At 43.0% G+C, this 12,207-nt stretch overlaps 2 protein-coding genes and 2 long non-coding RNA genes across 5 annotated transcripts in view; 3 read left to right on the plus strand and 1 right to left on the minus strand.

Moving 5' to 3' along the window:
- Nucleotides 1-465: 465 nt before the first annotated feature.
- LOC134185512 (uncharacterized) lies at nt 466-1,812 on the plus strand. The gene is made up of 2 exons (XR_009970792.1): nt 466-886; nt 964-1,812. It is a non-coding gene; the product is annotated as an uncharacterized LOC134185512 (long non-coding RNA).
- On the minus strand, nt 1,683-11,157 carry LOC134185511 (cilia- and flagella-associated protein 57-like). Its single transcript, XM_062653315.1, has 15 exons — nt 10,889-11,157; nt 9,863-10,121; nt 8,314-8,916; nt 7,058-7,200; nt 6,633-6,798; nt 6,464-6,577; nt 5,577-5,969; nt 4,792-5,109; nt 4,357-4,641; nt 4,111-4,284; nt 3,589-3,747; nt 3,337-3,480; nt 3,162-3,278; nt 2,824-2,955; nt 1,683-2,653 (listed from the first exon to the last, which is right to left on the minus strand). The coding sequence occupies exons 1-15, from the start codon at nt 11,095-11,097 to the stop codon at nt 2,180-2,182; spliced, it is 3,690 nt and encodes a 1,229-aa protein (XP_062509299.1). The 5' UTR covers nt 11,098-11,157; the 3' UTR covers nt 1,683-2,179.
- Nucleotides 2,544-4,584, plus strand: LOC134185514 (uncharacterized). The gene is made up of 5 exons (XR_009970793.1): nt 2,544-2,657; nt 2,854-2,995; nt 3,655-3,810; nt 4,144-4,405; nt 4,466-4,584. It is a non-coding gene; the product is annotated as an uncharacterized LOC134185514 (long non-coding RNA).
- Nucleotides 11,158-11,484: 327 nt separating the features above from the next.
- LOC134185777 (uncharacterized) overlaps nt 11,485-12,207 on the plus strand; it is an 8,192-nt gene continuing 7,469 nt past the window's right edge. For both annotated transcript variants that reach the window (XM_062653650.1, XM_062653649.1), the window contains exon 1: nt 11,485-11,729. In XM_062653650.1, coding sequence (XP_062509634.1) covers nt 11,575-11,729 — 155 coding nt within the window. In that variant the 5' untranslated portion in view covers nt 11,485-11,574. The remainder of the gene's footprint in view (nt 11,730-12,207) is intronic.

Here is a 12,207-nt window from a genome sequence, read left to right on the forward strand (position 1 = left end):
TTACATATTCAACGCAAGCAATCACCGTTGTACGTTGTTTGCACAGCCTATGCCTTACTCTACTGTACCATGCAGATTTCTTTATTCACCTCTATGAGCAGCTGCTAGAATCGGGCAACTTGTAATCAAAAGTGGGCGGGTCTGGGAAGTTGCACGGTAGGACCTTCTAAACCTCAACAGACACTCATGCAGAGAAAGATGCGCCACTTTTTGCACATCTCTTTGCAGCATAGGACTCAGATCCAACACAAGGACAGAACACAAGAGACAGACGACTGCTGCCATCTCATGCAGGTAAAATCCTCACTGAAGATGGATATAATTATAGAAAAACTAAAGATTGAAAACGTACAAAAATGGCACTTTCTAGCCTCGGCTTCCAGACTGCTTTCTGCACGTGATGAGAGGGGAGCGGGGGAGGAACCTTTTTACAGGGCGTGGCACTAACAACGTCATCGCCTACCGCGCGCCGATTTGGTTCGCTTTCGATGCATTGGCGTTTGTTAACCGCGTGAGTCTAGAGCCAAAGCAACAATTTTGCTTTTCGAACTTTAACCGGTGCGTATAGCGATGCATCGAATCAGGTGAGGCCTCATTAGGACTCGGCTCTTGTGTGTTTTGCGTGTTTTGCAGTGATGAACAACCTTTTTCTGATCTCTTTCGTGACTCTACCGCGTCATTTTGAGTGATTATTTAACATTGAGACTTGACAGACGTCAAATGCGGGTACAAACGTGCGTACGTAATCTATGACGCGTGTTCTGTGTGGTACGCACTTACCAAATGGTTTGGTTTGTACCTTCTGAATACTTCCTAGAACGTGCGGCATTTAGGGAATGACTGACGTGAAGAGGAAGTCTTTAGACATGTCTGGTGGTACTGAGAGGTAAGAAGAGAATGCTTGATTAATATTTCATCTTGATATTACAGCAATACTGAGTGACTGGTTCATTTATATGACAGCCACGTACATCTGAGGACATTACATCATTTGGAGTGTGTAGTTGCCGTGCCATCGTGGTTATTTGGTGTGTTCCTGGATGTACCAATGTATCTGCAAAGGGGAAATATTTGAAGTTTCACATGGAAATTTTTTTGTCACATGGATAAACTTTATTGCCATTTGAATGACGTTGACTGGTGGTTGCCAAGGGATACTCTACATCGAAGTCTACCACAGTCATCTAGAGAGACTTTCCCAAAAAAGACCTGCATCATTGATGCAACAGTACTATTTACAGTCATTCAGATAGGGTGTGCAATCAGCTTTCTTCTTCAGATACAAACACCACCACACTGTGAAAGCATTAGTTGCAATATCGCCATGTGGTCATGTTATGTTTGTGTCACGACTATTTACTGGTGCCATAACGGGGACTTACGAAGCAGTCTGGTTTTCTCAATAAATTTGTGCCTGGAGATCAAGTCATGGCAAACAAAGGATTTGTTATTGCTGACATTCTCGTGGACGTTGGGCATCTCTTGTGCTACCTCCTTTTCTAAAAGGAGGAGGTCAGTTTACTGAGGAGCAAGTCATTAAATGCTGACAAGTGGCTTCTCTTAGAATCGCCATAGAGGGGTGATCAGACGGATAACGAACCATAGCATTTTGCAAGGTATAAATAACACTTAGTTCAAGCATGGATCTTTTATATAAGGTATTTACTGTTTGTTCATATCTAACAAATTTGCATCCACCTCTTGTACCATAGATTTATTTTTTGTACGGTAAATTAATAGTAATTAGTGTCATTGACATCAATTTTAGTTTGTAAAGATCAATATTATATTGGCTCTTGCTATCATTCTGTACTCTTGTGTGTAATGCTCCAGGATACACTACCACTTGCTGTTCAATTTCATTTTCATTGTGTACACCATTTTTAGTAGTAATACTCAATTATATTATTACAACATTAATTAGGTAATAGTATTAATTAACAGAACTTTATCTACTTGCTACCTAGGGTCCTTTCATTCCCTAAACGCTGCACTTTCTAGGAAGTATTCAGGAGGTACAAATATCCACTTGCAAACTGCATCGATCACGGACAATCCATCATATTCAGCTCGTTCTACATCAAAAGCTTTGAACCATGATGTCCTACATGTTATTACCTAATGTATATATATATGCAGGTAAGACCAAGACTAACACATAGTGCTCAAGAGGATGTATCTAATGCGCAGTTACGGCTTGAGTTGGAGCCGAAACGGGTGGCAAACGGCCTCCAGAGCCGGGACGAGATGCTCCTAACTCGAGCTCTTGCACTTGGTTTCTCAACTTTCTAATTTCTGATCTCTGAATCTCAATGATTCTATTTGTCTCTGCAGCCTCTTTAATCTCAAATGCAGCCAGTCCCCTGCCCGACCTGTTGGGGAGAGTCCCAGCTAATCCGGCCTGTTTCTGAGCCATTTTTAGTGACACTTCGAGGTCGTGGACTTGTGTGCGTGCTAACTTGAGTTCACGTCGCAGGTCGTTGATTTCTCGGATGAGAGTGACATTTTCCTGCATGATTCGGACGTTGTCTGCGCGATGGATTTCAGAGTCTTTGAGTAGTTTTTTTCGAAGAGAGGCGACGCTTCGTTCGAGGTGCTCTCGTTGTCGGCTGTATTCCTGCTGGATGTCCTGATCGACACGCACTGACTCAGGCTAGGTAGTTAAAACACACAAATATTATTGACATCACACCACACACACACACACACACACACACACACACACACACACACACACACACACACACACACACAGACGCACAAGGCAGACAGACCGACACACATACACACAGCAAGCAAACATAAATTGTAACCCACAGATACCGTGTCTTCTCCAACATGTTTCTTGTACAGCTGTATGACACTCTCCTTCAGCTGTTTTGGCTCTTGGATGAGACCAGCAGCGTGGTGAACATCTGTTTTGAATCTCTTCAACACAGCTTCAACGTCATGAACCTGTCAAGACGAAACAGAAAATTATATAGGAGTTGAGATGGTGTGTGTGTGTGTGTGTGTGTGTGTGTGTGTGTGTGTGTGTGTGTGTGTGTGTCTGTGTGTGTGTGTGTGTGTGTGTGTGTGTGTGTGTGTGTGTGTGTGTGTGTGTGTGTGTGTGTCAATGTGCCTCCGTTCCATTTAACACAACCTAAATGGCCTAGACCTACCCGTTGTCTCTCAGAATGCATTTCCTTGTCTGTGGCTTTCAACTTCTGCATGAGTTCCTTGTTCCTCAAGTCAAGACTGAGATTTCTCTTATGGAAGCGCTCCAGCTCTTGTTCCATCTACACAGCAAGCAGCCAATACAACACACCACAACCAAATCACTGAAGTTGGACTGACCTCCTGGATCTGCTCGTTCATTGCTTTGATGTCGTTCTCACGAGGCTCAATCTGCTTTTTCAGCTCTTTGATCTTGTAGTCAAGCACAAACTTGAATTTTTCAAGTTCCTGATTTTTCTTTTTTAAATCGTAAATTCGTTTCTCCTGACATGAAAACAAATTCAGTGCGTGTGTGTGCGTGTGTGTGTGTGTGTGTGTGTGTGTGTGTGTGTGTGTGTGTGTGTGTGTGTGTGTGTATGTGATCATATTGACCTTGTCTTGTATCGTCTCATCTCGTTCTTGTATCTCTTTCTTCAATCCGACAATGTCTTTCTCTAGTGACCGTATAACTGCCTGCAACTTGGTCTCTTCAACATGAAGTTGTTGGATTTCAGCCTTGCGCTCCTCGATCTCTTTCTGAAGAGTTCCAAACTACAACAACAACAACAACAAAGTTCAATGTCAAAAAGAATCCACAAATGAACAAAAAAAAGAGTGAGTCCAGTCATTTGTAGACCTGCCTGTCTGTGTTCTTGCTTGTCCATATATCTGTTTGTATGTTTGTTTGTTTATCTGTCTCTTTGTTTGTCTGTCAAGCTGCTTTTTCTCAGTACTTCTATTTCTACCTGTCAGTTGATCCACAGCAAGACTATGTCCCACAAATCTGTCTCTATCTACACCCTATAAACTGATCTATCAAGCCTCACTGTCTCTCTGTCCATGTTTGTGTAATACGTATTCATGTGTGTAAACGCATGTGACCCCATCCATCCATGCATCACTCTATGTCTCTACCTTCTTCTTCATGATTCCCGTTTCTCCTTTCAGTCTCAAATTCTGGTCTCGTTCATCTCTCAGCCGTCGCTCATACTTTCCCTTAATATCAAGTATCTCACGATCAGCATCCTCCTCAATCTGACGCATCGTCTCCTGATGTTCCGCTTCTTGCTCCACAGCCTTCTTCTTCATCTACACAAAACCAAACGCCACACATAAACACAAAAATGCCAAACCACAAAGCAAAGTGTCTGAGCAACTCACCTCATCAACCTCTGTCTGCTTGTCTGCTACCACGGTTTCATAATATTCGGTTAGTTCTTCTTCTTTTCTTTGTTTTGCTTCCTCGGCATCGAGTACCTGTTTCTCGTAGTCTTCCTGCTGTCTTTGAGATTTTGCCTGAAGTTCTTGGTATTTCTCGTATTCGGCCATTAATTTCTGGTTGTTTGTTGACTCGAGTTCTTGAATTTCGCGTCCATTTTGACTAATAACGTTCGCCATCTCTTCCGAATGATGAGCTTCTTCTTTGTCTTTTTCTGCTTTCAAAACCTGCAATTGGAAAGAAAAGTCTTTGTAAACATTAGACAACATGATGAGGCAAACAGACAGACACACAGACACACAGACAGACACATAAACAGACAGACAAACAGACAGACAAACAGACAAACAAAGACAATTCAACAAGTAGTCACCAACTTGATGTTTTGTCTTTAACGTCTCCATCTCAACCACAAACTTCTCCGTCAACTCCTTCAGCTTTTCATTATAATTCATATCCCTCAGTCGTAGTTGATACTCGTTCTCAGATCTCAACTCGTCAACTCGTGCTTGTAAATCAGCGATTACCTGCATCTTCTCTTGCAGGTCTGACTTTGTCACTAAGATTTCTTGTGCATATTGAACCTCGTGGTCGCGTATGACACTCCGTGTCTCTTTGTCTTGCACACGAAAGAGGTAAAGTGATCCATCTTCACTTGCACTAAAGAGATGCTGGTTGTCAGCAGACAAACGCATCTAGAGAAACAAGAGTTAGTAGACTGTTGGGAAATGCTAGACAAATGGACAGACACACAACAAACAAACAGACACAATGAGTGAATGAACAGATACACATGTGGAGAAACAGGTGAGCAAACATGGAGCAGGTGGGCAAACAAAATACAAACAAACTGAAGACAAATAGATTGATAAACAAACAAATAGGAAAAACAAACAAGCAGACAGACATATAAAGAAACAAACAAACAAACAGATAGATAAAAAATAAACAGACACTAAAATGTGTTAAACAAACAGACAAACAAACAGACAAACAAACAGACAGCCAGGCAAGCAACTAGACAGACAGACAGACAGACAAACAAACAGACAGGCAAACAAGTAAACAGACAAACAAACATACATACATACATACATACAGACAGACAGACAATTTCAACAATCAAACCATTTCGTCACTCTCATTAATTCCTATCTCCTACCTTTGTCACACCCGCACTATGCACTTGATGCTCTGAATACTCTCCCGGTTCCGTCAACGGAAACTTGAGCGACCTGAGAGCACCAGACGTTGTCCCAGCAAACAGCATCCGTCCCGACCTCGACATAGCAATCTGTGTAAGCACAGTATCTCCCGCCGCAATCTCGCGCTTCACCTGAGACTCCGACAATGAGATTTCCTTCAACGTGCAGTCTGAACCAACAGCGAATGTCGTCCGGCCATCAGAAGAAAGAGCAATGCCCGTGTAGCTGCACGACTTGAGGACACTCTCGCCTTCGCGTTTGCAGGTCTGGACGGCCCATTCGTAGACTGCACCCTCTTGGCCACAAGAGATGATCTTTGAATCGTCGATACTCCAGACTAGTGCTCGAACCTGTTTACAAACATTTACAAACATGGTTGTTTGCTGTTGTTAGAGTACTGTAGCAACATTTTTTGTTTGATGATGACACACTGTTCAATAGCGTGTGACAAAATGTGATGTCACGATTGATAGACAAATGTCTGTCTATGTATTTGTTTTTTGTTTTATTTGTTTCGTTTGTGTGTTTGTGTGCTTGTCTTTGTTTGTGTGCGTGTGTGCATGTGTGTGTGTGTGTGTGTGTGTGTGTGTGTGTGTGTGTGTGTGTGTGTGTGTGTGCGCGCCTGTGTGTGTGTGTGTGCCTGTGCGTGTGTGTGCCTGTGTGTGTGTGTGCCTGTGTGTGTGTGTGTGTGTGTGTGTGCGTGTGTGTGTGTGCGTGTGTGTGCCTGTGCGTGCCTGTGTGCCTGTGTGTGTGTGTGTGTGTGTGTGTGTGTGTGTGTGTGTGTGTGTGTGTGTGTGTGTGTGTGTGTGTGTGTGTGTGTGTGTGTGTGTGTGTGTGTGTGTACCTTCCCATTGTGTCCCTTCAAGTTTGCCACATTATCAAACGAATAGGTTGAGTACAACTGAATGACAGTCCCATGAACGGCAGCAAACAGATGTCCGCCGTTACTAAACGCACACTACAAACAAAACGTCACACAAAACCAACAAATCACACGCCATTGTTTCTCTTGCCTCTCGACAACCTCGAATAGTCAACTCTTTGAATGGCCGAATGTCATCGATAAGAAGATTCATGAGTCTTAGTTTGTCGCTGAAACCGACAAGCACAAAGAGGCCACTTGGATGGAGTGCAATACTGTAGGCTTCTTCGGTGAATTCCTTCTTCAGCTCTAGAAAACTAGAAATACAAGCAAAGGATGAAAGACAACTGACGGACTGACCGACAAACAAACAAACAGACAGACAGACAGACAGACAAACAGACAGAAAGATGGACATACATACATTGACATACATACATAGACATACATACATACATACATACATACAGACAAACAAACGGACAAACAGACAGACCGACAGACAGATAAAAGAGCAGACAGACAGTCAAACAAACAGACAAACAACTAAAGAGTCGAATACACCATCAGTCTTACTTTTTGTCGTAGTTCCAAATGCAGACGGTTTTGTCTAACGAGCAAGTCGCAACTAACGGCTTACGAACACAGATATCGAGTCCTGTAATGGCACTGCGGTGGAATGGTTGAGAGAGAAGATCAAATTGGGCGTGCTCTCCTTGCTGCAAGACAAGATGTCAGATAAAATAGATTGAAAGAAATGCATTAAGCCTGATAGACATCACACACTATTGAATAAACTGATGTTGTTGTGAAGATGCATGAATGAATGAACAACACAACAAACAGACAGACAGACAAACAGACAGACAAATAAACAGATAAACAAACAAACAGACAAACAAACAAACAGACAGAAAGACTAAAAAGCAAACAATAGACAGACAAACTGACTACTAAGCTTACAAACAAATCAGCAAGCAGGTAAACACACAGACAAAGCAAGTAAGACAAATAATAGGCAAACAGACAAACAAAACAACTAAACTTACAAACAGACAGATGACAAACCAACAAACAAACAAACTGACAAAAAAAAGAAACAAACTGACAAACAAATCAACAAACAGACAGACAGACTGACAGACAGACAGACAGACTCAACATGTGGGGGAAATGTTGAGCTTGATGTGGCCCTTGCTCACCCCTGGAGCCAGGACATTCTGCGAAGTGCAGCAACTACGGATGGAGCTGCAGCAAGAAGAAGAGAAGACATCAAACATAGCAAATATTCTCAAGAGCAGTTGCCTGGAGGGTACACTCCTACCCTTATTCCACTAGTTTTTGAGCACTTTGGTGGGTGGGGAGAAGAAGCATCAACGTTCCTCAATAAACTTTCCAAACTATATAGAGATGAAGAAGGAAGAAACAATCCCTCAGATTTTAAAACACATTGGAGAAGACGCTTGTCAGTACAACTTCAGCGTTGCAATGCCTCGGTGTTGGCTACAAAGATGATCAGAGTAACATATGGACAGAATACTGACCAGAGTTTAGATGTTGTTCAACTTTCAATTCAGTAAACTAAATTTCGGTTTGTAGGCTCCGTAGGGGAGCTTTTTAATGCTACTTGTTATTTGTGTAATTGTAATTGTAGTTGTGACACTTGTTGTTCATTAGCTGTTACTTTAGTTTCACCTGTATTAGCTTTGATGTATAAAAATATATGAAAATTTGACAGACAGACAGACAAACAGACAGTCAAACAAACAGACAGACAGACAAACCAACAAACAGACAGTGAACAAACAATCATGCAGCAGACGATGCCATACCCTTCCAATATCAGCACTAGACAGCATGATCGTATACAGCTGCTGTCCCTCTGTGCTACAAACCAGACAGTCTTCAGACGGGCTAAGAGCCATACTCATTATCTCCAGGCCACCAGCAACCATCACATTCTCTCTATCACCGCCCTGCACCTCACCACTTGGCAACGGAACGTGAACCTCCCGAATCTTTTTGTAATGCTCCTTATCCTTCTCATCGCTCTTCTCAAACAGGTGAACCACTCCACTGCCAGACGAACACAAAAACCCTTTACTCGAGCTTGAAATACAACGAACAGGTGCCGGAGTAGCAGCAGTGGCCGAGTTGTCAGCTGCACTGACTACTGACGTTGACCGTGATGTGATTTTCGCTGTGACAATCGAGATCTCTGCTTTGACGTCTCCTGACTCGAAGAGAAAGACTTTGCCTTGGCTGTCGCCCACGACGACGCGTTCCTCTGACGTCCACGCTTGGCAGAGATAGTTGCGCGTCTCGCTGCGTTGGGTGGCAATTTGCTTGAGGTTTCCCTCCGAGTAGCGATAGAGTTTGAAGATGCCGTCACCAACAACACACAGTTGGGTGTTGTCTTGAGGGTTGAATGTCACCTAAATATGTATGTGGATTGCTGCATTAGGCAGTCATCAGTTATCCATCTGTATGGCAATCTGTCTGTCTGTCTGTCTATTTGTCTATCTGTCTGTCTGTCTGTCTGCCAATACATATATTTTCAAACATTGAACTATTATAGACCATCTAAGCAAAGCAACTAAATACTACCCAAGCCAATAGGGCTTGGTTCTACCTACAACTATTTATGTTTATGTGGCTGTCTCTTGAAACAATCCTCTTTATTTTACTGTCAATCTCTCTAGCATTTGATCGTTGTAGACACACAGAAAACACGGATCTCCAGTATGTCCTGAATGTTGATGCATTTGGCTTTCCGCCTTCGTCTCTTGATAGCTGTGACAGTTTCTTCAAATAGTCTTCAGCTTTCTCTCACCAACAGCCAAAATGTTTGAAGACTATAGACACAAATGTTGGTCGAAAACCTCCAGGCAGAAGCTCCTGGTCGTACTTTTTGATCTTCAGATTTTCTCTTCTGGTTGTCGCTGCTCTCTGAGTTGTAGCTGATAAAACGTCTATTTCACTACTCCAGGGATGCGCTAGAGCAATATCCAATTTGTCTGTCTGTCTGCTTGTCTGTCTATTTGTCTGTTTGTCTGTCTATTTGTCTGTCTGTTTGTCTGTCTGTCTGTCTGTCAATACATATATTTTCAAAGAACAACACTACTACATTCTAGTCTGGCCCAAAATCTGTCTGTCTGTCTGTCCATCTGTCTGTTTGTCTCTATGTCTGTCTGTTGTCTGTCTGTTTGTCTGTCTGTCTGTTTGTCTGTCTCTCTATCCGTCTGTCTGTCTGTCCATCTGTCTCAAATATCTGTCTGTCTCTGTCTGTCTGTGCTCGTATTGCCTTACACCTTGCATATTCATCATTTTCAACACGTTAACACGTCTCTCCACCATGCACTCTCAAACACATAAACATACCTGATGAACTGGTGAATTCTGAGCATTTGTTGCCTTGGTAACAGCCATTACTTTCGATTTCTCCCATGTCCAATACACAAGAAGCCAATCGGGATAGCCACCTTGAGCTACCAGATACTTGGAGTCGGGTGAGAAAGCGAGGCTTATAAACTCCTGGCTCTGACACTCGCTGTGGGTTAATACTTTACGTTTCCGCATTGACTGAAGGTCGAACATCGTCACTGTAGCTTTCTCTCCCTTCTCAGCTATAGCCAAATATCTACAAAATAAAATTTTAGTGAATGTGTGTGTGTGTGTGTGTGTGTGTGTGTGTGTGTGTGTGTGTGTGTGTGTGTGTGTGTGTGTGTGTGTGTGTGTGATATGCCATGTACGCGTGTTGTTCCTGTTTGTCTGATCATGTCTCTCTATGTGTGCTGTATGTGTCTATTCTATCCGTCTGTATTATGTTTGTCCATGTGTGCTGTGTCTGCCTGATCATGTCTGTCCATATATGTGTCATGTCTGTCTGTATCATGTCTGTCCATCTGTCTGTATCCTGTCTCTCCATGTGTGTTGTACATGTTGGTCTGTCTGTATCATGTCTGTCCACATGTGTCTGTGTCTGTATCATGTCTGTCCACGTGTGTCATGTCTGTCTGTCTGTCCACGTGTGTCATGTCTGTCTGTCTGTATCATGTCTGTCTGTCCACGTGTGTCATGTCTGTCTGTCTGTATCATGTCTGTCCACGTATGATGCGTCTGTCTGTCTTTATCATGTCTGTCCATGTGTGTCATGTCTGTCTGTATCATGTCTGTCCACGTCTGCTGCGTCTGTCTGTCTGTATCATGTTTGTCCATGTATTGTGTCTGTCTGTCACGTACTGCACACCTCAGTCACATCTGTTCGCTCTCAATCTGCCGTCTGTCTCATACGCATACCACTTCGTCGCTCCCCTCTATCTCCTCACATGTCTACCATAACTCAATCAATAATTATCCCCCTGTGTACCCCTACCCCAAATTCCCACCCTAAAACCTACAACTCACCTCCTGTTGGGACTAAGAGACAGAGAAGTAACTCCTGCCGCTCCTGGCGTCGTCGGTATGAAGCGTTGAGCTTTGCCATCGACATTATAAAGGACGATATTCCCACCAACAGGGTAGAGAACGATTTGCTCGTCCACGTAATGGACGTTTGATAGTACGTCTCCTTTCAAGCCGAATGAGTGTTTGTATGTCACAGAAGCAATCGACATGGCGAAATTCGCTGGATAAAGGCTCTAGACAGCACCCAACGACGCGTGCTGTTGCTAGGAAACGCTAGATTACGACGCATGCGTGTGAGGCGACCTTGCGCATCCAGACCAGGGTAGACTCATGCACGCGCGCGCTTGCACACACACACACACACACACACACACACACACAATTTCTAGTACTCAACGAGAAGACAAAATAGGTTATTTAATTGAACATAAAATTACAGCTAAATGCTTACTCAAAAATAATGCAACAGCAAAACAATAAACAATGTAATTTAGTTACATGTACATCCAGAATCTAAAATACAAACCTAGATACGGGAAATTCAAATACGGGATTTTTCAAATACGGGAATTAACTTAAACCCGTGATATCTACGTGTGGTCGTCATCACAACATCACGTCGATGTATTGGTGATTCATGGTTTTCTACACGTCGGGCTTCATGTTGCTTGTATGATCTAACCGCGATGTTGCACGTTACTCATTTGCTCGGGAGGATTGTATCGAGGCTTTGCGATGATGAAGAATTCAACGCGTTTGATTGTGATGGTTCTGACTGGTTTCTACCGGCTAGATACATACAACCACATCTGGTGGGATGTGGGACGTTCGGACAAGTTTGGTGAGGGTTTGTCTGTTCTCTTTGGCTCTGTACGAATATGTCTGTCTGTTTATGTGTCTGTTTCTTTGTCTGTCTGTCTGCCTGTCTGTCTGTCTGTCTGTTTGTGTGTTTGTTTGTCTGTCTGTTTGTTTGTCTGTCTGTTTCTTTGTCTGTCTGTCTGTCTGTCTGTCTGTCTGTCTGCCTGTCTGTCTGTCTGTCTGCCTGTCTGTCTGTTTGTTTGTGTGTTTGTTTGTCTGTCTGTTTGTTTGTCTGTCTGCCTGTCTGTCTGTTTGTCTGTTTGTCTGTTTGTCTGTTTGTTTGTCTGTCTGTTTGTTTGTCTGTGTGTCTGTCTGTCTGTCTGTCCATACATATATTTCCATTACAATGAAATTTCCATCAAACTCTAAAAGCAAACCTAAAGTCCACTACTTCTGTCTGTCTGACTGTCTGTTTGTGTGTTTGTTTGTCTGTCTGTTTGTTTGTCTGTCTGTTTCTTTGT

This window comes from Corticium candelabrum, chromosome 10 (assembly GCF_963422355.1).
Source record: "Corticium candelabrum chromosome 10, ooCorCand1.1, whole genome shotgun sequence".
Taxonomy (NCBI): Eukaryota; Metazoa; Porifera; class Homoscleromorpha; order Homosclerophorida; family Plakinidae; genus Corticium; species Corticium candelabrum.